Source organism: Coloeus monedula (assembly GCF_965178545.1).
Source record: "Coloeus monedula genome assembly, chromosome: 19".
Taxonomy (NCBI): Eukaryota; Metazoa; Chordata; class Aves; order Passeriformes; family Corvidae; genus Coloeus; species Coloeus monedula.
In genome coordinates this window covers 8,371,018-8,398,848 of record NC_138799.1, presented here as the reverse complement: position 1 = coordinate 8,398,848, position 27,831 = coordinate 8,371,018, and the positions used below count along the sequence as shown (strand labels likewise).

Sequence of the window (27,831 nt, the reverse complement as noted above, 5' to 3'; positions counted from 1 at the left end):
CTGGTTGTGAAAAATAAAATGAAAGAAGTTGTTAGAAAACTGACAGCACCAGAGGAAAGAAAACAAACCACTGTTGAGAGTAAGTGGACTGGAGTGCTGCACCTTCTTCCCAGCACTTGACTGCAGTAGCTAACTTCTGGACATTCTTCATCATATACTCCATGAGAAAAAGAATTTCCCCTCACGGTAACTCTAATCCTCACGGGATTCAGGAGGGCTTGGCCAGTGGCAGGGGGACATCATGACTCTTATCTGGTGGCACCGCGGCCCCCTCAGAGAACACCGACCACCCACCCGGATGGGGCCACAACAGAGCTGGATACTAGGACTTGTGTGCTCTTCCCTAAGAAAATTCCTGTCCGCAAACCACTGTGGAAGGCCTGTTTCATATAAGCAGGCGGTGATCCGCTCCGTCCCTCACCTGCTCTGGCCGCTTCGGGCCGTGAGGGCGGGCGGGCAGCGCCTTAGAGCAGGGGCGCATCCCTCAGCGGTGCAGCAGAACCCGCTCCCCGCCGCTGCCGGGCTGATGGGGCAGTTCCACCCGGGAACACCGCACCCGCCGGTTCGGGCTGACGGGGCCGTTTCCCGCTCCCGCTGGTCCCGGGCTCAGCGCGGCCCCGTGAGCTCGGCGCCAGCGGCCCCTGGCGGCCGCTCCCGGCCGGGCCGGTGGTCCCTCGAGGGATCCCAGGACTCCTCACAGCTCCTCGGGAACGCCTCACTGCTGGAGCTTGTTTAATCAACACGGCAATATTCACCAATTCACTGCCCGCAACTCCCTAAACCCCACTGAACTATTTGATCTTTTCTCCCACTCTTTGTCCTTGACAACATTAAGAAAGTTCATGCTTGACTACTTGCATTTCAGCTTTAAAGTATCATCGAAGGCACTTCGGTTTTCTGATAGAAATCAGAAATAAACGCTAACTGGAGGCAATGCAGTCATGAGAGAGATCAGAGAAACTGCAACACCAAGGTATGTAACCTCCAACAAGTGAGGGCACCGAAAGCATCCTTTGACATATAGGACAAAGTTTTGTTAAACTCCACCTTGCAGGGCACAGGCAGGGAAATAAAAAGAAGAAAAAGATAAACACAGACACAGTACACAGTTATTTTATTGAAATACTTGAAAAGGCCAGCAATGGAAAAATAGGTTTGTCATGAGGAATTTAATGTTTGGTTTACCTGATCATTAAAAAAGCTGTGTCTATAGGTAATTCTAGCCCATTACAGAATGCACTGTGATCCATGCAACTAATATACTACAGTAGAATAGGCACTGTGTACTATTGTAGTTTTCTCTTATACACAGCTTTCAATGGGTATGATTGACAGATGTGAGAAATTAAATTGCAACACTTTCCAAATTATAATACACAAATTTTCTTGTCTGGTTCATGAACAACATAGTGAAAAATGAAAAACAGGGGTTACACACAGCATATAAAGTTGATCTGGCAGTTTTTGAAGTTTACTTTTTTCCTTTTAAAAGACAGACCAGACTCTAAATATATCTATCACTGGTCATGTAAAATACAAAATCAAAAGGCCAGGACAGCAAAGGTGACTCTTTCCTGAAATACATTATTAGAGGGGCAAATTTGTTCATCAGTTAAAAATATGAATGAAAATCACAAATTCTGCCTGGTATAGCTTACAGTCCAAAAAGATGAAGTCACTTCAGATGAATGTGAAATAAATAAGCAGTCCTTGAGGAAGTATGATCCTTGAGTTGAGTCTACGCTACTGAAAATTAATTTCACCTATACACTAGAATGTCACCATGGTGAACATCTAAGAACAGTATTTTGAATAGGTTTTTGGCAAGCAATGTCTTACTTGCTTAAATATGTACAGGTTATTTACAACAAATTCCCTTTTGGCCTCACAAGTTAAGCCATTTCAGCTGGCTGTTAAGATGCAATTCCTTTTTTTCCACACATTACGCAATACTGTAGTTAGACCTATAATTTAAAATAATCTTATGCATGAATTACAAATATTAATAAAGTAACTCTGCATATATAAATATTTCTAGCAGAATTTAAAGCATTCAGAATGTACATAAAAGTGTTTTATTTATTTATTTATTTATTTGGTAGGGCCAGATGTGCTTCTTCTCAGATCATCGCTGCTTTAGTAGTGCTTTGTACATGGCAAAACCCAACACTGCAAACACAGTAGCACCAAAACTTGCTCGGAGCCAGAATGCTGAGGTCTTGAGGTCTGCTTGTGTCACATGCCTGAAATTTAACACATATACAAAACCAGGTTAATTCCATGACAGGAACTCCAGACAACTTGTGCTAAACTACTCTGCTTTTGGAAATTCATCACTACACTTGTCACAGCTAAACAGCGAACAATTCAGCCTTACGAGCACTTTACAGTCATTTTGCTTTTCTTAAAGCTCTGGATTTGATCTGCAGCCCCTGATCACATCTGATCTCCTTGAAGTCAGAGCACTCAAGACGGCTGAGGACAAATGCAGGAGCAAATCATTACTCATGGATGTGAGGATGTGTCTCCTTTGAGAGTACCAGCAAGCATTCAGGAAAGGCAAACAAAAATAGCTACAAATAATTAATGACTCATAGTGGGAACAACTCTGTCCAGCAAAATCCAGTTTTTTTTTCCTTTTTTTCTAAATGTTGAGTTTAGTATTTCTGCTTTTCCATGAAAAACTTCCCAGTCCTGTTGAATATCTACTTATTCTATCCCCCCCCAAAAAGTTCACTGACAAGTAGCAAGTAATATTTTTCCAAAAGCTAGAATCAAACCATTTGTAAATCCCTTTCTTCCCAGCAGTCACAAGAACAGCAACAGAAACAGTCATCCAACACCAAGCTGAAAGCTAAGAGAGAGTGCGAGTGAAACAAGCAGTGACCATGGCACCAACAGAAAGAGACAGTATGGAGTGACTGTATGACAGAAAAAGCCACATCTCACATGACAGTGGAGACAGGCAATGACCCAACTCTCCCAAATATTGCAAAAGTCTGTGAACATGCTCAGTTAAACATGGCTGGCCACCCTTGACAGCAGTCTCAAGTATGACAGCTTACCAGGAAGCAGGAGCTACCATTTAAAACAAGTTATCATAAATGCCATAATTCAAAGCACAGGAAGTTCCTAAACAATAGTAAAGTTGGTTTTTTTGTTTGCTTGGTTTAAAGATAGAACTTAGAACAGAACTTCACTAGTCTACATAGTTTAGCCTGTGTTAATCACCATGGGTTACCCAATGAAGCTGCAGGAGGGCTAAGTAAAGGAGCACAGAGATCCTAAGCACACACAGGAGTTCATAGAGCGAGAACTGCAGAGCTGTAGCTCAAGCTGTTTAGTGAGAGCTGGAATTGCTACTTGCTATCAAAACACACAAAACCAGTTTTGGATATGCTTTAGTAGACACTTGCAGGAGCCATATCAGCCACATAGTTAACCAGTATTCTGTCATACCACATGCTGAAGAACAGGCTCTTTGGTGCACACACAGCTGCTCTTTAGCCTTAAAAATCCTGATCTTATTTAAGAATGTCTTGCTGGGTTATGGAACACACCAAATCCAAGAATTCCTGCAAGCGTTAGTTTTTCTACAGCTAGTTTTGACAAAATCTCTGCAAACTAGATGTCAAGTGGCTTGCTGAGGGGAAGACAGGGAAAAGGCAATGGCAAGGTCACCTGGGTTTGGCTGTTGTTACCTGTCTTCAAGCAAACGTGGGCCAAGAGATGACTCCATGAAGATGGAATCTTCTACAGAGTGGACGGCGTGCACCTGCTGCATAATCCTGCTCTCCTCGTCTGCTAACAGCATGGCCCCCACCTCAGCTAGGTAGACTCTTAACCTTTTCACACACATGCACAATGCAGTTCATTGCATGGCTCAACAACAGCAACCCTCTCAAATCACAAAGCCCAGAGAATTTCTGATTTTTAGCCTTCTAGCCCCTGATTCTTGTGCAGTTGTTAAAAACTTAGTGCTTGGGGAAACCAGAAACAAATCGAGTTTGTGCTTTTAATAAGCTAAGCAAAATGTATAGTTTCATGTAGCTAAATGCCATTGATTTAAGGACAAAGAAACCTTCTTAAGAAACTGGATTTTTCTTCCCACTTCACCTCCACAGCCTCAGCTTCCATGTGTCTGTCTACAGGACACTGCAATACTCCTGCACCATATGCAGGAGCACTTGTGCTAAACACACTGGAATGACTCCAACACATCAACCCTAAAACTGACGAGATCCCACTACTGTTGAGAACTCAAAGACTGTATTTTATCACTACAGTGGTAGTTGGGGTTACTTCTTAGTACAAGGCTATAAAATCCTTGTCTTCCGATCTGTAAATTATAAAACTGATCTGTGTATGCAAAATAAATCACTTGAAGGTAACATGATTTTAACAGATTACATGACAAGCTGTGTTGGATGAGTATTTGTATAACTAACAAGTCTCCAGTTTAATTTGGTTAATTCAAATGCCCAACTATTTGTACAATTTTAAACCCCATTCCTTTAAATGTGCAAATCAATGTTTAAGTTGCAAATTAATGCTTATGCATTGCCTCATAAAGCACTCTCACATCTAGATTTTCTGATTCCTATCTATAATTTGCCTTGTTTTGCACATGTCCATATTTAATGGTATGCAGAAACTTGCTGAGCACTGCTTCATTCTTCTAAAAACAATTAATATGCTCTCAGCCATGATAAAATCCTCTTGTAATGTCTAAAGGGAGACTAAATTGGCTTTGATCCCTTTTCTAAGCCTAACAATAGCAGACTCTTTCATTTAAATAAGGAACTAATTTGAGACAGGGACTTACAGCCTCAAGGAAATCTACTCTGAATGTCTCAGCTTGAAAATCTGAAGTTCAAAAATGCTTACTGAAATTCAGAACATTATGGATGTCTAACTGCTTTACAACTTTGTAAAACACCCAACTTTTCTTCTTTCAATGTTCCTTATGCTATCATAAAATCAATTTTTACAACTTTAATCTCTAATATTGTTTAGCTACCATTAACAGAACAAAAAAAATCTGAGATAATAAAAAGATCAATATTTGATTCTAGCACAGGTTCTTTGACATGAAGGTGGCAATAATGCACAAGAAGTTTTTTCAATACACACTGAAAATTTCTACCTTTTCAAAAAATAACATTCAAATTTTATTTCAGTCTAGTTGTGCTTATGGAACTAATTTTCACCAGTGGTGGAAATTATTACTGCCTTGTTATAGACTGCCTTGTTATATACTGCCTTGTAAGAGAGTAACCCTGAATTAGAAAAAATATTTTCTCCAAGGGTAAAACATCTGTATAAATGTGCACTTATACACACACAGAGCAGAAGTCAGGACTCCATAAATGAAGCTGTATTTGAAATTAAGCCATAATTGGAACTCTTGCTTATTAGTAATAAAAATGATGTTTCAAACTTTCCAGACAGGCTGCCCTGTGCATTTAATCATACAATTAGTTCCACAAATATATGAAAGTCCAGAAATTTTACCTTTGGCACAAAATTCAGATTTTAATGCACATTTTGGGAAAAAAAAGGGGCATATTTTAATTCAACCTACCTTTAAAAGTGAGTCAAGTATCTTGTCACTTTTTGAATAAGATCTTTGAAATCTGAACAGTCTTTTTTTCAAGAGACTTTAACAACTCTCAAGAAGTTAATCACACGTACTTACTAAGAGGTTAACTGAGCATGCCTGCCATGGGTACACACAGAAAACTGCTGAGTTACAGACCAATGCTGACACTTTTCCCTAGGTCAGCAGCAGAATAATTCCCAGGTCTGGGAAGGTTTATCCTTAAATACAGAAGTTCAAAAACATTCTTATAGTAACTTCCAAAGCATTTAAAAAGCACAGTGGTGAGGCCAACAGGCTGCTCACATGGCTACTCACACCAGAACTCTAAGCAAATTCACGCAGCAGCAGCAGCCACCTGCTCTGACAAAGATTCTAACCATTACATACAAGCAACTGAATTCCGAAAGCATCACGTAACCTGCACGAGCTGCTGCAGCTTCCTTTCAGGCACGTATTTTCCCAGGATGCAAACTAAGTCCAGCAGTTAGAATTTTCCGCCATGCATTAGTCATCTAAAATGTGCAAAGCTCCAAATGCATCTTAGTATCCATAAAACCTAAAAATGCCCACGTAAAATGCCATATGAATATACTCTATTTAGAAAGAAATCAGGCACCACAGCTTTGCAAATTCCTATGCAGTTTGGAGTATTGAACAGCTTAGAGGAGGCAAATAAATTAGCAATTTCTAATGCCCTAATGTAATGACATTGGGATGTCATTTAGCAATGTCCTAATTTGAGGGACACTTAAGTGTAGAGATAGATTTCTGCAATTACGTTTAATAGCAATACACAAGTTTTGAAAAGTAAACTGCATACCCTGCACATCCTGGATTACTCTTAGAACTTTCCCATTATTACAGGAAAATCTAATAATAATGTATTGTCTTATCTTTAATTTCACAGAAGGAAGGTTTTCACAGAAAGCAAAACCTTACTAAAAATTCCTGAAACAACCAGGTTTCATATGGAACTAGAATTTCACTTCAGTTCTACAATGTTTTAAAAGCTTTAGAAGAAAACCATCCTCTGAGAAGTCTCCTTGCTGAACAACAGAATTCTCATGCATTAGAAGCGTCTTATTTTGAAATTAACTTAGCCAGAAAAATGCCACTACTGTACAAGAAAAAGGTAACATGGATGATTTGAAACCAAGGGGGGGAAAAAGCGCGAAAAAATCCAAGCTCATCATTAAAGAAAGGATTAGAATGACAAAAGCAGAAATCCTGCTTTTGGTAAAACAATGTAGCAAAAAGAGATTAGGTGCCAGCCAGACAAACACAAGTGAACACCTGAAGGAAAGAACAAATTAAAAGTATAAAAATACTTCAGGATACTAGCAAGTCTCATAGATGCATGTCCAGTGCTTTGAATGCTGTCCCTCCTTCCTCAAAGAACCACTGAAGTGTGACCCTGGGTAGCTCAAATCAACACAGCAATCTCCAAGCTGAACTTGCCTTTGACAGCCTGCAACCCTCAGGGGAGCCTCTGAAGTTTGTCCACAGAAGAGAAACTGAGGGGGGGGCATGAACAGGTTTCTCAGTTGCACAGAGGCAGTGTTCTTCCTTTAATTACTACGGTGGGAATATTCAAACATCATTTTATATTATGCCTTGGTAACAGTGTTTAGGTCTTATGTAGCAACACATTGCACTGCGAGTCCAGTGTGAAAAATTTCAATTTACCTGAAAAGCTTCCACAGCCTAAAGAAATAGGAGGGGATCAGGACAATAAAGTACTCTCAAGAAACCTCCTTCCTTCATCAGTTATCTAACTTCAGCCCAACTATCTAACCTAACGGTAAGCACTTGTGAAGGCAAAATAAGAAAAGTTATAGAAACTAACTGAATCAGAAAGTCCTTCTTGATCCAAATGCTTTCTCTAATCTAATCACCTATCATTAGATGTACGATTTTTATACAAGAAATCCATCTCTACCCTCCTACACCTACAACTGGAAGCTATTCCCTCTTGTTTATAGGTATCCCAGCTCGACCATTTGTGCAGTTATGTAGCAGCTCATGTGCTGAATGGTAAATAACCTGCAGCAAGGTGTTTGGTGAGGGAGTTGGTGAGATGAAGTGAGCATGCTGGAAACCTGCAACAAACCCCAGTGACTGAGAGACAAACGGATTCTAGCGAATAATTCCTCTTTCTGGAGGGAAGTGTCTATGAGGAATTCTTCTTACCCTGAATTACAGACTTTTTAGTCAGTAGTGGATTCCTATGTTTGTTCCACACTCCCTAGTGATAAGGTGTGGAATGACAGCATCCCAAACCTCATTAAAAGATTTCAGTACCCTGAGACCCTGACAATATTTCAGAGGAATGAAGTTCAATGTCTAATGCACGACTCAAAAAAACCAATACAAGAGAGAAACAAGCCACAACAGTGAATGGAGCAACCCAAAACCATTCCAAAAAATGAAGATGTGTTACAGATGATTTCAGCCTCCATAATGAAGAGCTGGGATCTTCAGTAGTGACTGCTTAATGAAGTTTTAGAGTGACAATATGCAAGGAGATTGCTGTTTCAAAGGATTTCTGTCTATGGGATGACTGCTGTAGAAGAGATGCAACATGAAGAGCCTCACTCATTCAGTTTTTTCCTAAGCTAATGAGTTTTTCACCCTTCCTTGAATTCTCACTCTTTGGTTAACACTTGTATCTTGGATTAAAGTGGTATTTCACAAGGAAAATGCTCAGTCCTGTTGGTGGGTGTATCAGCAGACCTCCTACGTGTGTGTAACTTGCATTTAGAGGAGACAGACTCTCTTACATGGAGCAGCTAAATCTGAAACCTCTAACAAGTAGTAACATACATGGACCAGCAGCATGCCAGGATATTCCAACCATGGCCTTCAAATAAACACATTTACCACCTAAACCTCCAAGAAGGCTGTGGATGATGGAACCACTGCACTGCAACAGTTGTTTGGTTTGAACTCCCATTTGCTTGTGTGTGATGACAAGTGCTGAAGTGTTAGTAAATCCTGTGTGTCAAAAACAGTGCAGTACACACAGGACAAGCTAGAGTACTGTTTTCAAGGCTGAAAACCAGTTATCTCTCTTTACCAATTGTTTTTCCAAAAGTGTCTGGAAATGCAAATGTTTAAGCATTTACCACTTCAGAGAGGAACTGGACGTTAAAAGATCTGGATTATTTTTTTTAACACAAAATGCTCACTCTTTGTGTAAACCAAGCATAACATACACACACAGAAATTTTAAGAACTCCCAAATATCCAACTAGCAATTATAAACATGTAATACGTTGCGTGATGCTGCTGTAAGTCAAGCTGTGCCTTTATGAAAGTATCTCTGTAACTGATATCTCAAAGGCACTACCTCTAATCAATACTAAACAACCCTGTAATGTCTCAAGTGAGAAACATTACACAGATTTGTAGACACTACTTAACGTCTATTAGCAGTTCCCTAAAAACATAGTCCTAATTCCCGCACAGTATTTCTGCAATCACAAAGAGCCTGAATCAACAACCAAATTGGTAATGTTTCAGAAAAATGACTGAACTAAGCTCAAAAGAATCTTCAAGTTAAACCAAGTTTGATAATTCTATGACAGTTACTAAAGTATCAGCCTATTTAGTGGATATGGAGTGAAAAATCTGCAGTATATAAGGTTACCAATTGCTTTTTCAAAGACACCCTTTATTTTAAAAGCACACCTGGTACCTAGTAAATAAAGTTAAGGACCTGTTAAGAACTGCAGTGAAGAGTTTGTTCTTTACAGATTGCAGCAAGTCTGAGTTGAGGAAGTTCTGACAGATGCAAAATGTACACCTGTTGCAGGCGCACATACAGCGTAACCGGGCATGGCTGCGAAAACACACAGAAGGACAGGAGTTGAAATCTTGCTCATCAAATCAGGTGCACATTAGGACTGTGCCACAACCAAGAGAGAGATTTAGGAATAAAAGGTACATTTGAATGAGTAAGGAGAGGAGAAAAAAAATACACTGGGGAAGAAAGGGTACAACTACAGCTGTGCAGAATTTAAAGGTTAGAGGTTCTATGTCTTTTGGCATTACCACCATATACAGATCTTAACAGCAAAGCACAAACATGAATGAAAATGTTTGTTGAATTTATACAAGTTCCCATAAAAGGGAAGCATTTAAAGGCTTCTGAGTATGTCTGCACAGCAATAGGTAACACCCCTTTTTCAAAGGAAAGGAAGCCACATTTTCTACCACTTCGAATGCCCTCTTTACAGGGTGAGCGTTGCCTCTATTTTTCCCACCCTACCAAACACACATGCTTGAAAACTAAGGGAGAAGCAGGAATATTGATATGACAGACATTTGGTCAGTGCTACAGTTTAGTGGTTTCCCAGTATTCCAGTGCTACAAAATGAACAGAAGAGGAAAAAAAAAATCAAAACCAAAACTAAAGCTTTACAGACGTAATTCAGTAAATTCAGTTTCAAATAATTAAAAATACCCTATTATTTTGGGTGAAAGTGACATTAGTTCTATTTATTTTAAAGCAAATGTCAGCTGTCATACTAGACTCCATCTGCTGTAATATTAGTGTAGTTCATCACCATATTAAATAGCTTCACCCACCAAAAAAAGAGATGCAAAGTGAGTTTAGCAACAGTGAGATGTGTAGTGAAGAAGAATCTGAGCTTAACTGTATTGCACCTGAAGTCCAAAGGTGTTTATACAAAAATTCTATTAAAATGATAAGATTTATTAGATGAATGAACTAAAGCACATAGTAATAAACACCCTGAAAACAAAAAGTACTTTGAGCAGTACATTTGGGGAACTGTTGTGCACTAAGGTGCCACTGCTTGTAATCAGCTGTCAAGTTGAGCTATCAACAACGATTACAGTACAGCTCACTCATGAATATCTCAAAAACACCAAGATACGAAAATTGATACACTTTTTGTATCCCCAATAAGGACCAAACAGAATCCTATTCACTGGAATTTGCATCTTGAGCTGGATGAACTAGGGTATTCTTTAAAAAACACCTTAGCAACAACAGCTGAGACTGATTTCTGTGTTGGATATATGCCAAGTTCCTCAATTTGAAATAAAGATTCTACTCAGGTCATTCATGTCTCTCTGTTGCTAAAGCTGGGTGAGGCACTTCCATCCTGTGGCTAACGATGGCATGCAGTGAGTGGTGCTGTATGACCATGCACACGGAAAACAGAACAGCTCCGGTACTTACGGATACATTGCCATAGTTGTCAGCTTAACAAAGATATCCTTACTTGGCACATCAGCAGTATTACAAGTAAAGGCTTGGGGTGGAGGCATTTTGTGTTTTTTGCAGAATTCAGCAGGAGAAATACTATATTCCTGTCTAACTTCATGCAAGTCGGACTTGGCAGCTACCAGTAAACATGGTATTCTGCTGTCCATGAAGTGCTGCTGCAAATTAAAAGAAAAAAAAAAGCGAAAGAAACAGTATATGACACATTCAACCTGGAACAGGCTGTACTGAACTGGTTGCAGCAGCATCAAGATATGTTCATGGCACTGAAGTCAGGCATTTCTAGAAGCAGAGTAGTTTACATAGGAAAGTAGATGTTTGCTTTGTATGAGTAACAGAACTGCATCACTGCTACTGCATCATGATATATAACCAGCACTTAGAAATAAAATGTCTTTTAAGCACTAGAACCAGTGCACAGGTCAGGTAACTGACACTGCCTATTTAGTCAGTGAGAAGAAATATAAATGTAAAGGTTTGTAAATATAAACTCTACAAACCTTAAAAATCCTGGCACAGTATTCAAAGGATTTAGGATTACTGACATCATATACCAGGCAGACAGCATCACATATGGTCTCAGCATCAGTTAAAAAGTCTGAGTCACTGACGTCGTGCAGCTGGAAAAGAAGATGGTTGCAGAGGAAGAACAGCTTGTCATTATGCAGTTAAAGGAATTTAAAACTTGTCTCATAATTTTTATGGCTCATTTTTATGTATCCTTCAAACTAATGGACTGACAATAGGCAGAATTAATGAAAAAGAATAGTAGGAATTTACCATGCAGCCAGCATATGTGAGCTGTTAACATCACATCTGCAGGCAATCACCACCTCAGCATAAAAAGGTGATATTTACTTTAAAACAAAGGTTTAGACACCCACAGAAATGGGCATTCATCCTACAGAGAAAAACCAGAGCAGAGGACTAGATCTCAGAAAACAAAGAAAGAGATCATACTATCATAAAGGAAAACTAGAATGGAACAAGCCTTAAAGAACTGATTTCTCCCACTGAATACTAATTGTAGCCATTCTAATCACCTCATGTGACAGAAGCTTCTTACTGAATACGTAGACTGACTTCTGATCATTTATCACATGTTGTAACTTGATACCCTGCAGTGTGATCATAAAAGGACTAGGTTTTGTACAACTCAGGACAAGGTTTCAAAAATAACGGGTCCTGAACAGGTTCAGCTAAATTATCTACATAAAAAACCAGAAGGTATCTGGGACAGAAAATAATTGGGGGGAATTCCCATTAAGAAGAAGAGAGAATTAAAACTAGTTTGTTGCAGAAGGCTCTGAATAATTCACAGAATTTTAACATTAACCAGTCTTAGGCAAACAAGAATGAGGCAACCTTACCAGCAAGTATTTTTCCTGTCCATATACATAGACTGTATTAATGGCATAGTAAGATTTGTGTTCTGCACGTATTTGCCTCTGTCTCTGAAAAGGCAGAATTTCATGTTACATCACAGCAACTTTTCCCTTTAAGTTAGATTTGAACAGCTGGTTTACTCTATTTATTAATGAATGAAAATTATAGTAATCTTTGGCATTTTTTGCAAGGAAATGCATAGCTATAATCTATGATGTACAAGTCATTATTGCATGCAATAGCTACTGCCAGAATAGAACAAAACCAAAAAAGCCCGAACTCCTCCTTAGTAATTCTGTATTTCCTCAAAGAACTCTCCAAACTCAGTAACAACCATTAAAGCTCTAAGATCAATCACTTTTGCTGTCTAATCTTAACTCAAGAGCATATATAGGTGAATATAAGCAACATGTTTCTTACTATCAGATTTCTTCCAAGGAGAGCTTGAAGAACTCCACTTTTCCCACAGCCTTTCATTCCAACAACATTGCATCGGAAGACATTTCGCTGAGTCTGTTTTTTCTGGAGGTCTATCTTTTTATCTCTTGTCACTTTCAGAAAACCAAAAATATTTTTCACAAGATATAAATGCACGCATGTATGTGAAAACACAAAAATGCACACAAAACTATCTCTCAAAAATATTAAATCAAAGGTTTCACTTGAGCAGAAAGCGACGGAGTAAATAAAAATAGATGAACTATTAGACAATTTACTCTTTAGTATATTTCTAAATTTAAATTTCTCTGTTGTATCAAATTTTTATTACCTGTAATTGCTGATGCTTGAGATTCTTGTTCTGCAAGTATGGAGTACCCTAAATAACCCAGGTACTCCAGGCAACGCTGAACATCCAGGTATGTGGTTAGTCTGGCAGAGGGGACAAAAGGAACTTTCAATTGTCACCATCTGTGGTACCAATTCTTTATAGTACTGAAACAATCCTTATCTCCTATCTCTAGATTGACATGATAGAAACATTCCTGACACTATGCAGTACTGAAGGACAAAAGTCTCTGAGAATAAATGGTGATAACTTTATCAGTCTTACTGGTCACCAGAACACTACTTGCTGAGGCTTATCAACCCACACTGTATTTTCTTATTTCCCCAAATAATGTTTTTCCCATTTTCTGTATTTTAAATTGGAAAAAAAACCCCTCCTTATTAAGCACCATTTTTCAAACTGTCTCCAAAGAGCAGAAAAATAGCAATAACATTTCAACAGGGATCATAAAGATTTCCACATTTTGAAGGCACACTTCTTCATTCTTAGCACTAAATACTGGCCAAATCCTGAACAGGTTATAACAGTCTGAAGATCAGGCCACTGGATGGCTACAGAAACTTGGCTGCTTGGGTCAATTTTCAACTGTTAAACTTCTACTCTTTCCAGTAGTTTTTTAAGAGGAATCTATAAACACATTATCATACCCATAGTTCTCAGCTACTAAAATGTCCTGTTATCACACTTACGTCCACTGCGAGAGAAACCCTTGGTATGTGATCCATCCTCTTTCATTTGTACAAACTGTGTTGTTCACATCAGGTCCCCATGGCATGTAAGGGAAGACTTTGAACAAGTCTTTCAATTCATCAGGAGATAAAGCACAATCTCTATCCTGAAACAAAATACAGTATCAGACATAATTTAATTCATGTCTATTCTAAACTGGTATTTTCTTGCTGTATACTTGCAAGATTCAAGAAACTGAGCTGTTTCCTTTTTAATAATTTTTCTTTCCTTGTTTTTTAGTAAGATTAAACATATGAGCTAGTTAAAAACAATTTGGTACTACAACTATGCTTGCCAACTCTCCTTGCAGACAATCATAAGCAGCAGGTTAGTTCTGACTCCATAGATTAAGCTAAAGCCAGTTTCTGAATAAAATGACATAATGATAAAACCACGTTTTTGTTAGCAAAAATCCTGGCAAACTAAGGCTCTTAAGTATAAGGACGCACACACACTCGGATTAAATGCTTACCAAATCATGTTTATCAAAAATACTTTGAAGAAACAAGTATGCATGATGATTTAGTTCTGTTGTGCAGTCAGGGGGAATTTTTAGGCTGTTTATTGGAAACAAAAACAAATACAAGAAGCATTAATTGTTTATGAACTATAGAATACTAAAACTCAAAATACATACTTTATGAATTGTAACATTTAGTATCTGACCCTGGCACTTAACTTTAATAATTTATCTTCACATAGATCAAAGCACATACTTTTTATTAGGAATTCTAAATTGATGAGTGAGTGCCTTTATATTATATGATATATAGTTCTATAATAGTTACATTTTTGTTGTTTTGCTTTGTTTTTGTACTTTGGGGTTTGGAGTTTTTTAACAAAAAATGATGCAGTTACATTTTTGAATAGAAGCCACAGAATTGGTCAATCTCTTAACTTTTTAATTTGGGGATTTTCAATAGGTCTCAAATGCTATGAAAACACTGACAAGTCTTTTAGAATTTGATGCCACATACAATAAGCAACTGCTCAGATTTATGTTCCAGTTTTGTATTAAGAATCTCTTCTGCCACCTTTCTTGTGAAGAAAGGGAACAGAACGTGATTTGGCACAAGAGAGTTCTTCCTTCATGTTGTTTAGTCACATGAAGGTTTTGGCTGGGTGGTCATAAAGTAAGGGAGGTACTTGATGTAACAACGTGTTAAATAAACACACTACAGTAACCCTTTCCTCCTGCCAAAGCAGGAGCACAGACTGAACTCAAGCTTAGAAAGCTGAAATCAGTGATACATACGGAGGGAACAAGTACTCTGGGGTAAGCTCTAAGTCATCGTCGTAGCCAAAGCGACGCAAAACAGTCCAAGTTGTCTCATGCCTTCCTCGCTGAATGAAAAGTGTGTGTAGAAAAAGAAAACCTAAAAATCAAAAATGGTGAAATCTTAAGGCCCTGAAGTGCTTTACCTGCTACAAGTGTTTTCAATAGAATCAGTATCAGCCGTGAAAACAAAAAAGCTCAAAATGTACATTAAAACTTTAAACCTCCTGGGTGATATTTACAGCATTATCTACACAGACTGAATGTTCAGAAATCATGTTTCCTTCAAACAATACACTTGGTTTTCTGCTGTTGTTTGCTTTTTTCAGTACCAGCATTTTAGAAGAACTCAGCTGTATGAAAATAAACCCAATATTTTCAACAGTTTAAACCAGAAAGCTTTAGCTTGGAGTTGCCTAGGGAGGGGTCTCATGGAAGACTGCTTTTAGTTTTCTTATATCAAAATAACTGGGTAGGATTTGTGTTTAGCACTTCCCAGGGCTTAAGAACATTGAGATATCACTGTTTAGTAAGCTCAGCTCTTGCAGTCTGAAAGAATCAAGACAGAGATCATATTCCAAAAGAGCACCTTTTCCACGTAAGAGTGATTATCAATTGTATAAAGACACATCTTTTAAGAGTTAAATAACACTCACCTTTTAATGTCAATCCATTATCTGCAACTCCATCACTTAGGTTTTTCCTGACTACATTCTTTACGTCTTCCAAAGCTTGAGGTGCCAGTGGTGTATTAAAACAAATTCTCTAACACAAAACCCAAAAAAAGCATGTTAGGACCACTGTCTACTGAGCTGGACAAACAGCATATCCTGTATGAAATACAGCCTTAAACATTTTGATAAGCTAGTTAAGGACAATGCAATTTCTTAGTGGAAACAAAGGTCTACAAATTGTATTTTATTTTTAAGAACATTAATAGATTTTTAAATTTTGCTCTTGAACTCAAACTTGAATAATGGTTAGAAATAAAAATAATTTCATTTCTGTTTTTACAAATCCATTCTTCTATGCCACAGTTGAGGCTTAGTATTTAGGCCTGATTCCCTTACAGTTTACCTTACTATATTTATTCAAAACCAATCACTTGTTTTTCTAGAGTTATATAGTTCACCTTTAAGCATGGTGGAAGAATAAGCAAGGTACCTGAAAGAAATTGAGCTCTGCATCATTGAGAGTACCATCATTATCTTGATCAGAAATTCTAAAAATGCGAGTCAGTGCTTTAATACAGGCAGGTTTCATCTAAGGAATAAAAGGAAATTCAGTATCTCTCCAGGCTTAAATATAAAAAGATTACACTGAATGACACCAGGCAGCTCAATCACATGGTAACACACACTAGTCTTCATTTACAGTTTTAGAACAGAGACATTCATTCACATCTACACAAAAGTAAAAAGCAAGAGGAAATTAAAATTTGATTTAGCAAATTTATATCCATAAATTTAAAGCAATTATTCCACATTAAATGTTTTTCTATTCAATTATTAGAAGAATCTCAAGCTCTTCACAAGCTGAAGGTGGCACTACTAAGTTATTAAAAAAAAATAAAACTCAGTTCTCTAAATTCAGTCTTATTGATATAGAAAACTTTGAGAAACAACTAAATAATTTTTTTTCCCAAAACAATTTTTGGTGGGGAAAAGAAAAACACCTTAAAATCCCAGTGCTTTGCAAAACTAAATGTGTCTAGAACTACAGCCAACTCACTTCAAACATCAAATACTGAAAACCTTCACAGGGCTCATTCATCTACCAGGCAAAGCATTGAGCATATGGACTATCTCTAGGACAAAAGAACTGCTAGGATACCTTCCAAGTGAAGGAAAACAGACACTGGTAATTCTCTCCCAACAACTACTGTGATGATGGACTCTTCTCTTCACAGAGGTCACACAGATTGCATAGAGATTGGTTTGGGAAAACCAAAAAGATTTCAGCACAACAATTTTATCACAACATTACTAACTCATATAGATGATTCTGATGGAAGAAATCAAAACAGGGTTATTCTCTGATTCTCTACTTAACAAAGTACTGCTGAAGCAACTTTCCTACTGCCCAATACTAAATGGATACATTCAGAGATTCTATTTGTATTTGCCCAGGAAATTGTTTTTTTAAAAAAACATACTCCTTCATAATACACTCAGCTAACCACCTGATACCTAAAAACCAGCCACATTACTTGTTTCTAATCCCTTTTGCCAAAGTTTCACAAGATTCTCAGAAAAAAAAAATCTCTTAGATCAGGCCAAGTCTAGAGTGCTTTCCCTGAAATAAATGGAATTACTGTGAAATGTACATCTGAAAGAGAACTGAATTGAAGACATAATTTGGTTCACATTACATTTGGCTCAAGGCCACTAGCAAAGCTTCTCGCTTTACTCAGCAGTTCACATGGGCAACAAAAAACTGTCTTCACTGCTTTGAACAAAGAGGAAAGACAGGTCAGGTTAATACATCACTGAACAACCCCCATGGTTCTGGGATGCAATGCCTGACATTTGGGGGTGGGGTGCTGGTAACAGAACACACTAAGAGATGCAAAATCCACTGAAAAGGAAAGAACAGAAAAGTGATTCACTCCCCCCAAATTATTTGCTCTGAGAATCTATGGATAAATACCTCTTTCTCCTCTGGGCAATAAAGAGGACCTGTAGGATGTAGAACAGCTTTCTGTGCATAATAAAATAGTTCAGATATATTCTTCAGGTTCTTGGCTGAACACTGAAAGAGAAATCCTCACACTGATGAGCTAGTTTCTTGGCTATTTGGCGATTTCTTCTGAAATTTAAGTAAGCATCACATTTTTAAAGACTTAGTGCCCTCCTGTGGGTACAGGGCTGGTTTGGAAAAAAGACATCCAGCCCCTGTACCTGTTCAATTAATTAACAAATGAAGCTTCACTACAATTTGCTGTCATACCAAGAACAGAAATCAAAAAGCTGTCTCTACTTCGGAAAAAAAAAAAAAAAAAAGAAAAGAGACATATCCACACATATTAAATCAATTTTGAATACTTTGCAGACAACTGTCTGGCTTAAATTTAAACCCTTGTTAAAGGCAAGGATGTGAGGAGGCTCTAAATATTAGAATTTGACTGTAACATTTGATTATACAATAGTGTAATCTTCCCTAAAGAAAGACAACATATAAACTTGCTGGTTTTATAATTACTCATGTTTGAAATATTTTATAATTACTCATGTTTGAGTTAGGGAAAAAAAAAATCCCTTCCTCTACTATAAAGTTGCCATACATGCTTGGCACGAATATATTTTTTGTTACTTGCTTTAACTTCATAAAGTCTTGCATACCTCTACACACGTTTCTATCTCTGTATATTGATTCATAATGGGAAGGATAGTTTCCATACTGCTATACTCCACTAGATCAGACTTGTTTCCAACTAATATAAGAGGCAGCCTAAAAACAAAAAAATATTAAGAGCTTTAAAGACAGATGGATAAAATATCTTAATTTAGCATTTTATCTCCCACCAGAAACTACTGTATTATTTTCATGATGTAATTAAATACCACTGGAGGCAATGGGCAAAACTAAACGACAACAGTTTAAATAAGTGTTTTGATGTACACTTAGACATAAATGTACTTCTTGTTGATTCTACGAAACCCACATATTTAAATACAATGGCAACTAATCACATTGTTATTACCCAAACCAGCATCAGTAGAAAAGCTATACAGACCACAGAGGCAAAGCTAGTTATACCATAGCCAATATAAACACACCTGGTAAAAGCTGGCCATGAAATTCAAAATAAACAACATTGCTGGCACATGTAACAGACCTACATACTTCAAATCTCTTGTTGCTTGGACTTCTTAAATAAACTTTAAGTTTAGAATTTGATTTTCTTAAACAATTAATATCCTCAACACTGTTCATTGACACCCACTGACATGCAGCCTAATTCACATTTCTCATCTTTACTTAAGCACCTGCTATCTTTGTCTGTCCTTTCATTGATGAGAGGAATCCATCGACTCGTTACCTAAAGTGGGATTAAAAACAGACATGAAAAATACATACTCAAATTAAATATGACTGAACTGTGCACAAGTTTCACTACAACTTCTACTGCTTCTTTCCCAAAAAGGCACATACTGACCCACAAAGGAGGAAACAAAAATTGGAGTTGATTAATGAGCAACTTTCTCAGACAAGTGAAATGACTAAAAACTCATGTATGTTGGAATGGAGCAGAAGCAAAACCACATCCGTTCAGTCTCTTAACAACTAATCTCAAACTCCATCTCAGGCATTTAAAATGTCTAATCCAGATTTCATCTTGATATCAATGAGCAGTGCACAAGTTACATCTCAATAATGGGATAAACTGTGTTACTGTACCTTATCAATAGAATTCTTGTTATTAACAGCATAGACTATACAAATCACATTTGCCTGCAATGAAGAGAAAGGAAAAGCATGGAATTCCACCGTTCAGAAACCCCTGAGCAACAGAGACAAGTAAAGACCATACATAATAACATCAGAGTAAACTATAGAACTACGTAACTAGAACTCTGTTCCCGACTTGTTTAAACTACTTGGAGCCTGAACAAGAGATTAAAACAAAGAATTTATATGCTGAGAAGTGCCAAAAAGCCTGTCTTGCAGTGTGATAGTCACAGCTTGTGTCTGCAGAGACCTGTGCCACCAGGAAATCCAAACTGAAGAGTCATGATGTGCAGCCTCCACTGAAGCACTGAACTAAATGCCAGAAATGGAACACAACACCATGACAGACTGTGCAGAAAATGTGCAAAGGTGCTCAGAAAGAACTGAAAATCAGAATCAGAAAATAGGAATCAGAAAGGATGACAAAGTCACCAAAAAGCTTGTGCTATTCATAAATCCAATAGTACCATGTGACAGAAAGAAGCAAAATGGATCTTTTCAGGGTAGAATTATTTATACAAAACTGGCTTGCTGATTAAAGAATATTTAGGTTCTGTCCTTTCACTTGGAAGGACAAAGCTTAAGCTCAATTCACCAACACAGTGGCAGTATCTACTTTCTCTATTTAAGATTTCTTAAATAGAGAAATCTTTCCTATAGCACGAGCAACAAAACAAAACAGAAAATGCCAAGTAAGAAAGGTTTTTTTCTTCAATTCAAACTGAAACCCATCTAATGCAGAGAACTTCGAAGGAAAGATTTTTTCCAAAACTATTTTCTAGCAAACACTAAAATACACTTACCTGTGATATTTCATGGTAAAGCTGCTCATCACTTTGCTCTGCTTCTGCATTCAACAGAGTAAGTTATTCATTAATACTAAAATTTTTGCAAACAAAATAACAAAACTTCTGAAACTGAACTAGGGTATTTCAGAATGCTTATGAGACAGCTTTGTCAAAGCCTTGATATTTAAACTTCTTTTTAAAAAATACTCTAATGAGTGCTCCTTCGAAAACAATAATGAAATTGGTCCATTAATTTGTAAGACAGAAACAGTCTGTTGCACATCAATTTTTTACAGCTATTTTGAAGAGGAATAATTGTATTTGTAGACAGGTTCTCTTTGGAACAAGTGACAGTTTGCATCCTTCTACGTTTCTCAACAGCCCCTTCCTTCTATAATGTAAATTTTTACATCACAATATGACATATGTTAATTTTATTACAGTGGTGATGATTTTTTTAGTGATACCAAGCTTCTGTTAACTGAATCTATGAAAAATTCATTCAATAGAAAGAAAAACTCACTCCACATAAATTTAAGGTCAAGTCCAACAACAACAAAGCATTATTTCTTTTTCCAGATGGTTAAACACATCAAAGACATTTCCTCAGCAGTGATGGGAGAGAGAAGACAAGAAAAGTACCTGCTAACATGGCCTAACTCTTGGCTTCCACTGTAAATGGCAGAAGGGCTTTTACAGCTGTGCAACAGTTGCACAGATTTATGACGGCACATGAACCTTCATAGTGAACCTATTCATCTATTCAGTAATAAGATTAAAATGCATGAAAAAAATACAAAAGAATAAACTGACACAAAATTATGAGGTGTCCTAACTTAGAAATTCAGAAAATTTCTACTTTATTGTAGACTTCTCCCACCTGCAACTCTGGTCCCAGACCTGTCTGACTGTTACAGGGGCTGTTGAGTCAGACAAACAATTCCATACCACATCAGTGACAATATTGAGCGGTCCCTACCTGAATAATCTACTATGTGGGTTGGCACTCTTTCAGGAGTGACATCAGCTGGAATGGTGATTTCTTCAGCTCGGGGTGGAACCTGGGGTTGAAAGGAACAGCAAGAAAGAGACTTTCAAGATAATCCTGACAGTGAAAAAAGTCATATACTGTAATACACCTGCCATTTGGTTAGCTTAAAACAGAGCAACTAATATTAGTTGTTCAAGTTGTTTAGTTATTCAAGTACTGTTTGTTTTTCTTTTTTTTTAAGTACTGAAAGTCTCTGCTATCTTCTCACTCTTTACTATATACTTACTGCATAAGGAACTTCCTGCAAGCTTTGCAGAAAAGCAGTGCTGTTAAGGGATACATACAGTTAATGTTTCTATAAAACTTAAATCCACTCTATCCAATGCCTAAACAAGCATGACAGACAAAACACAAGTCTCAATTTTTATACAATTGTAACCTGACAACATCCTTGCTTCTGACAATGCAAAACATTAAATTCAGAAAACCCTGAAAAGCAAAACATGCTACTAATAAAAGCTTATTCTGAAAAACTCTGATAGCCCTTTTTTCCAGAGAACACTAAGTCGTATTCAGTAACTTAAACCTAATTTTAATGAAAATCTCCTGCACATCTATTTATTGCCTTTCACCTGCTGACACTGAATTTTCATGATACTTTACTTTTAGTAAAACAAGGGAAAAAGAAAAGTCAATCACCACTAGAATGTCTCTTTGTAAAGCTTCAGGCTCTGCTGAGATCTTCTTCAAGAGTGATTACTGATAACACCCTGTACATTAAACACTATTTTCAAGCTTGATGTGCCTGTTAGACCCCATAATGTTGCTCTGATCCGCCTGACTGGCCTGAGGAACCGGGCAGGTCTCTTTCAGCAGCTTTTATAGGATGCAGTATTTTTCTAAAAGTTATTTTTGTAATTTCAGGGAGGTTTTGTGTTATATATAAATTATGCTTTTTCTCTACACAAGAATTTAGAGAAATATTCTAGGCTATACTGCAGGAAGAAGCTGAGAAGAGAACAGAAGACTACAACTCACTAAATACACTAACAAACAGCCTGCCAAAGGAACGGGTCCCTGAGCACTTTAAGAACAGGAACCAGACCTCCTTTTTACCTGCAAGGTTAGGAACTAAATTCAATTACATTAACAAAATTCAGTTATGTTTACAATCCAATCTTGACTCCTGAACTGTGGTAACCTACTGATTTGCATTAAACCCAGAGAAGAGCAGACTCAAAGAGCAGCACATGAGGTCTATTTTAAGACCTGTGATCAGAAGAAATAAACATTCATGTTTCTATGTAAAAAGCTTAACTATTTGCAGCAGCTGTGCTTCTTTTTATGGTATAAAGAAAACTATGTGCTGCCTTTTTAAAGGAGTAATAAGTACAGCTAGCTTTTTCTGCAGTTTTTACTTCAAGAGTCAGTAAAATATTCTTCAAAGACAGAAGTAAAGGCAATGTCTTGCTTAGTTACAAAAAATAGCTACGTATAAGTTATACAATGTGACTTTTTAATTCCTCATTCTCAATCATTTTGCAGTCTACTTGCTCTTTAAATGCAATACCCCCCCCCCAAACAATTGATGGTCTTGTCTCTTTCAGCACCTTCCCATTTATATGCTGAAATATGCTGCCAGTTTGGACCAATTATAGCTCCCTAAAAAACCTACCATTCATCACATATAAAACAATTAGTTTAATTAACAACGTGAAAAATAAGAAAGGAACTTACATAAAACTTAAATTTCTAATCTTCATGCAGAGATATATTTAAACTTACCTACATCACTCTTCCTGAAGTCATCTTTGCAGTTTTAAACTTTATTTTATTTTTAAACATTACTTTAAAGCAGAGTCTGTTAACTTATTATATGACAGGGTAGAAATAAAACTTAGAAAACAAATGAAAGTGCTCTACCTCTTCTGGGAATTCCTCACTGACAAGAGACATAATTAGTGATGTCTTCCCAACTCTGGCTGCAAAAGCATTAAAAACAGATATTAGGTAATTTGTTTTGTTACACTCAATAGTTGCACCCCATCTTAAAATGGGAAGATTTAAAAAACATTTTCCAATTCACCACATTAAAAGCTTTTATAATCATACTAAATGTGGATGACAGCAATTCTCTCATCATTCTTTTACTGTAAAAACTTGGGATCCATCTCACACTTCTGGATTTCCTCCAGAAGGGAAAGCGAATTCTGCTCTGCCTTATGCAAAAGAATTAGCAGGTTTTAACCTTAGCACAGTACACTTAAACAAATAATCAAAACAAACTAGAAATGCTTTAGTAAAACTTCAGAAATAGAAACAAAATGCACAGAAAAGCATGTAGAAATTAACTATTTTTATAGTATTCTTGATATGATGATTGCACTTTAGTCCTAAAATACCAAGGATGAGGCTGGACAAGAGGACATGAATGAAGTCTCCATCACTGCGATTTTTATAGTATTCTTGATATGATGATTGCACTTTAGTCCTAAAATACCAAGGATGAGGCTGGACAAGAGGACATGAATGAAGTCTCCATCACTGTGACTATTTTTAAAGTGCAAGAACTTACTCCCTTTGATACAAATGATCTGTCCCCCACTAAAAGTGAAAAATACCCCAAATCACCAACGCTTCTAAAGTCACAGTTTTCTTAATGCAAGGTGATCATCTCTGCTTCAATACCCAACACTACTCAATCAAACAAATGACTCTGTCTACCTGCAAAGTTTAGGCTTCTGACAGAAAAATTTAATTCCCTGGTTTTGAGAAGCTCTAATGTGACCATTTAAAACCAAGAGCTGTAACTTATCTCAAGGTTCCACTCTCACTAAACCCCTTCATCTGTGAACTTTCTGGTCCTCTGGAAGCCTCATAAGACTATTATTGCTTTATTTGGTTTTCAGACATTTCTTAAAAACCAAAATGTTCAGATTCAAATGTCCTTCTGGGACTGTCTATTTCCAACAGCCCCCAATTCAAGCAAAACACTATTTCGCCCTGGATTTAACAGCATTTCTGCCAGCAGGAATGTGTTACCAACCAAGGCTCTGATCACCACCAGTCAGAGCCTGTGTCACTGTTCCTACTGAAACCAACAGCAAATGTCACCAGGGGACAGAAGGCGTTCAGCTGATATCACTGCATTTACACTGCTCTATGTAATTGCAAACAATTCTGAATATGGAAGAAGAGGTATGATTATACTGCTGGTTGATTTTGTGCAGGAGTTGGTGTTACTGAACTGATGATCCAGTCAGAGCACCCTCAACTTATCTAGGTCTATTTTTGGTACAGTAACATGTTCTGACATCCAGAAATAAAACCTTCTCTTCATCATGGTAAGTTAAAGAGCAGTTGTAACAAAATTATGAAAAGCAAAGAAAAGCTATTCTGGGGAGGAAGATTTCTGTTTTCCTTATGAAGAACAGCTGTAAACTTTTCCCTAGTGGTACTCCCTGCAGAGCAGCAGGCTGCAGGTTTCCTAACAGCAATGCAGTTGTGTTTCCATCAAAGATACTCACGTGAGCTAAAATCCTAACTTAAACTGCCAGGCATCCTCCTGCATCAAGCGCATCTTAAGTTTCATTCCTTCAGAATCAAAAGAGCTTCAGAAGCTCTCCTATTTCCATAGGGAAAAAAAAAGATGAGTACTTTCCTTACAGGTAAGTAAAGTTACTAACTAGTGAAAATAGTGATGTGTATTTGCACCTGACCAAGACAGTTCCAACTTGAAACAGTGACAAAACTGGCTTTGCAGATATAGAAACCCACTTCGTATGACTGAAAATAGAAGATTATGTGTTGCTGGTGAGTAAATGTTCAGTATTTAGAAGCTCTTGATACACTTTCTAGTCTCCTTGAGATTTATGAAAATCCATGGGTTCAAGTGTAGAGATTTGGGTTATTTTGTTCAAATCTAGGTCAACCCTCTGTCTTTCCCAATCTGTTTATAGTCGTAGAAGTAACAACCTAAACAGCTGACTGGGATGAAGGAAAGCAGCACAGCACTTTATGATAGTTAATTTGTCTTTTTCCTCATATATAAGTCTTTTACATCATGCTACATAACATGCTGAACGTAATCTGAAAATTACTGGCTATTAAAAATTGATGTTTGCACCCTGGCTACGAGGACTAAACCAACTTAAGCCTAAACTGTGGACCACTGGGGATGAAAAAGGCTGAATTTTGGAACAGGCTTACAATGAAGAGTTCTTGGCATATTTCAGATTCCAAACCTGATGGTTGCTGTTACCATCTAACAAGTTTTTAGATGGTCTGGACTAACTTGTGGTTTCAGACTAATAAATATACACGAGACACATACACAAAGCAGCACTGACACTATAACTGACAAATTTTACCAATTTGTAAAACAAATTTCTCCCCCCTCCTCACTACAAGTCAAACAAAAGTGTAACATAGGGATGCTCACAATCTCTGATGTGTGCCATGTACTAAACATTGCTGTATTTAAGAGACTTGTATCTTTAAAATGCCCATTTGGACACATTGTGAACCTTGTTGCCAAAACAAAGCACCTGTTACACCTGTGCTGAAACCACTGCATAGAGCCAGCCCAGAACACAGGCTTGTCAAAGGCAGTGAGGTAAATCAGGCATACATTCTAAAGAGGAATTAAACTGTGTATTCAAAGGCACCAATTCCTAAACACAGTCATGCAAAACTAACCAAATACAGTCTTAATGAGTTAGCTCTTTCTGCACAGTTACAGCTCCCTCAAGATTCCTCTCTAGAAAAGTCACAGAGAGCCTTTCTATGCAGTACAGACAAAGCCAACCTGCACTATAAAACAACTGCATAAACTGCACTATAAATATATATGGGGCATTCAATCCTCAGGAAAGCTTTGTCAGTAGTACCACATTCTTAGTATAACTAGGTAATTTTCTAATAACACTTGGTAATTACTCTGTGTTCTTTCCCCTTGAGGAACTTAAGCTCGCTTTACAAACTAACAGAACCTCCTTGCTGCTATTTATACCGGTGAGAAGCTGAGCCTCTACAGGCCTTGTCAATTATTTGGGTACCTAAGTGTGAATTTCAGGACGCAATTTTAGGAACACATGAAAAAATCCAGACCCACAGTACCTCTGGCATGCACCTACGTGTGTGCTGTTTATCCCAGGTCACGCAGAAAGTTAAAAGCAGAAAAAGGGATCTGGACTCCCTGGCCCTGTCCTGGCCACAAACTCAAAACACCCGACCTATAACCACTAGGAGCACATCGGGCCACTGATTTCCAAAGTCAGTAAATCGGAAACGTGCAAGTGTGGTTTACACAGGGATATAAAAGAAAAAGGAAAAAAAAAAGAAAAAAAAGAGGAAAAAAAAAAAAAAGAAAAAAATAAAAAAAAGGAAAAAGAAAACCAAAAGTTTAAATAGGCCGTGGCCAATTATCGGGCAAGAATTTCACCCCGGTGTCGTCTCCAGGGACGTCCAAGCCGTACAACTCCACCAAGTGCCCAGAGCAAGGAGCCGAGCGGCTCCAGGCCAGAGCTCCGATCGGTCACGGCTAGCACACTCCGACCCCTGCCCGCCCCGCCGGGCCGGCGCTGCCCCGGGCTCCCTGCCCGGGCCGGGCTGAGCCCCGCGGCACGGAGGCGGTGTGACAGTCGGCGACCCCCACCCTACCCCGGCACTCACGTTCTCCCACCAGCAGGATCCGCACGTCCTTCTTCATGGCCGCGCTCACTGCCCCCGACGCGGGGCCGCTCACATCGGGCGGGGCGGCGGCGGCGGCGCCGCTACGGCCTGGGCTGCCCGGGCTTCCCTCACAGAGCGGGGCGAGCGCGCTACGGCGGCTCGCGAGGGACCGGCCACGAGCGGCGGCTGCGCGGCGGCTGCGCGGGGCGGCGGCAGCCCCTGAGGGCGCGGGCGGGAGGCGGCGGCTCCACGGGGCAGCGCGGCCCGGGCCGGCCGTGAGCGCAGCGAGCGCTGAAGGACAGCTCGAGGCACTCGGAGCACACCGGGAATCACAGAACCAATGAGGGTGGAAAAGACCTCGGAGATCATCCAGTCCAACCTGTGACCCAACACCACCGTGTCAACCAGACCGTGGTACCAAATGCCATGTCCAGTTTTTCCTTAAACACCTGTAGAGATGGTGACTCCACCCTGGGGAGCCCGTTCCAATGTTTAATCACCTAATCAGGAAGTTCTTCCTAATGTTCAAGTAGTGACACAGTGGGTTACCATCTGCACTGTGTGTTGTTACGTGTGTTGTTGCTGTGATCCAAACCATAACAAATTGCTGCCCCTGGGCACTACGGTGCAACTCGTATGTGGGAAATTAGGGATGTCCAGTGAGTTCATGCTGTAGCTGATGTTTTTCCAGATGAACCAGCAAAGGACACCTCAATCCTAACAAAGTAGTGGCTTTGGCTATCTCAGGAAAGCTACCCCAGCCTTGGAGATGCTGACAGACACACCCCTGGGATCATACAAATGTGCATTTAGTCCATCAGAGTGTTCAGTGACACCAGAGAGTAACTCTGAAGGTGAGCAGCAGTTCTGTCAATGACCTTAAAAGCCAAGGA

At 38.4% G+C, this 27,831-nt stretch overlaps 1 protein-coding gene across 5 annotated transcripts; it reads right to left on the bottom strand.

Moving 5' to 3' along the window:
• Positions 1 to 1,097: 1,097 nt before the first annotated feature.
• Positions 1,098 to 27,106, bottom strand: RHOT1 (ras homolog family member T1). Of its 5 annotated transcripts, none has more exons than XM_082294123.1 (21): positions 26,939 to 27,106; positions 23,189 to 23,247; positions 21,254 to 21,335; positions 20,290 to 20,333; positions 19,436 to 19,489; positions 19,024 to 19,076; positions 18,376 to 18,484; positions 17,684 to 17,785; positions 16,199 to 16,297; positions 15,691 to 15,799; positions 15,014 to 15,134; positions 14,231 to 14,315; positions 13,719 to 13,864; positions 13,012 to 13,112; positions 12,663 to 12,793; positions 12,227 to 12,310; positions 11,357 to 11,476; positions 10,812 to 11,014; positions 9,321 to 9,443; positions 3,702 to 3,845; positions 1,098 to 2,243 (listed from the first exon to the last, which is right to left on the bottom strand). In XM_082294123.1, the coding sequence occupies exons 1-21, from the start codon at positions 26,973 to 26,975 to the stop codon at positions 2,126 to 2,128; spliced, it is 2,124 nt and encodes a 707-aa protein (XP_082150249.1). In that variant the 5' UTR covers positions 26,976 to 27,106; the 3' UTR covers positions 1,098 to 2,125. The 5 variants fall into 5 exon arrangements, with proteins under 5 accessions (XP_082150249.1, XP_082150246.1, XP_082150248.1 ...); XM_082294121.1 differs by lacking the exon at positions 1,098 to 2,243 and adding an exon at positions 24,793 to 24,890 and having other exon boundaries at positions 2,280 to 3,845; positions 26,939 to 27,059; XM_082294120.1 differs by lacking the exon at positions 3,702 to 3,845.
• Between the last annotated feature and the right edge of the window lie 725 nt (positions 27,107 to 27,831).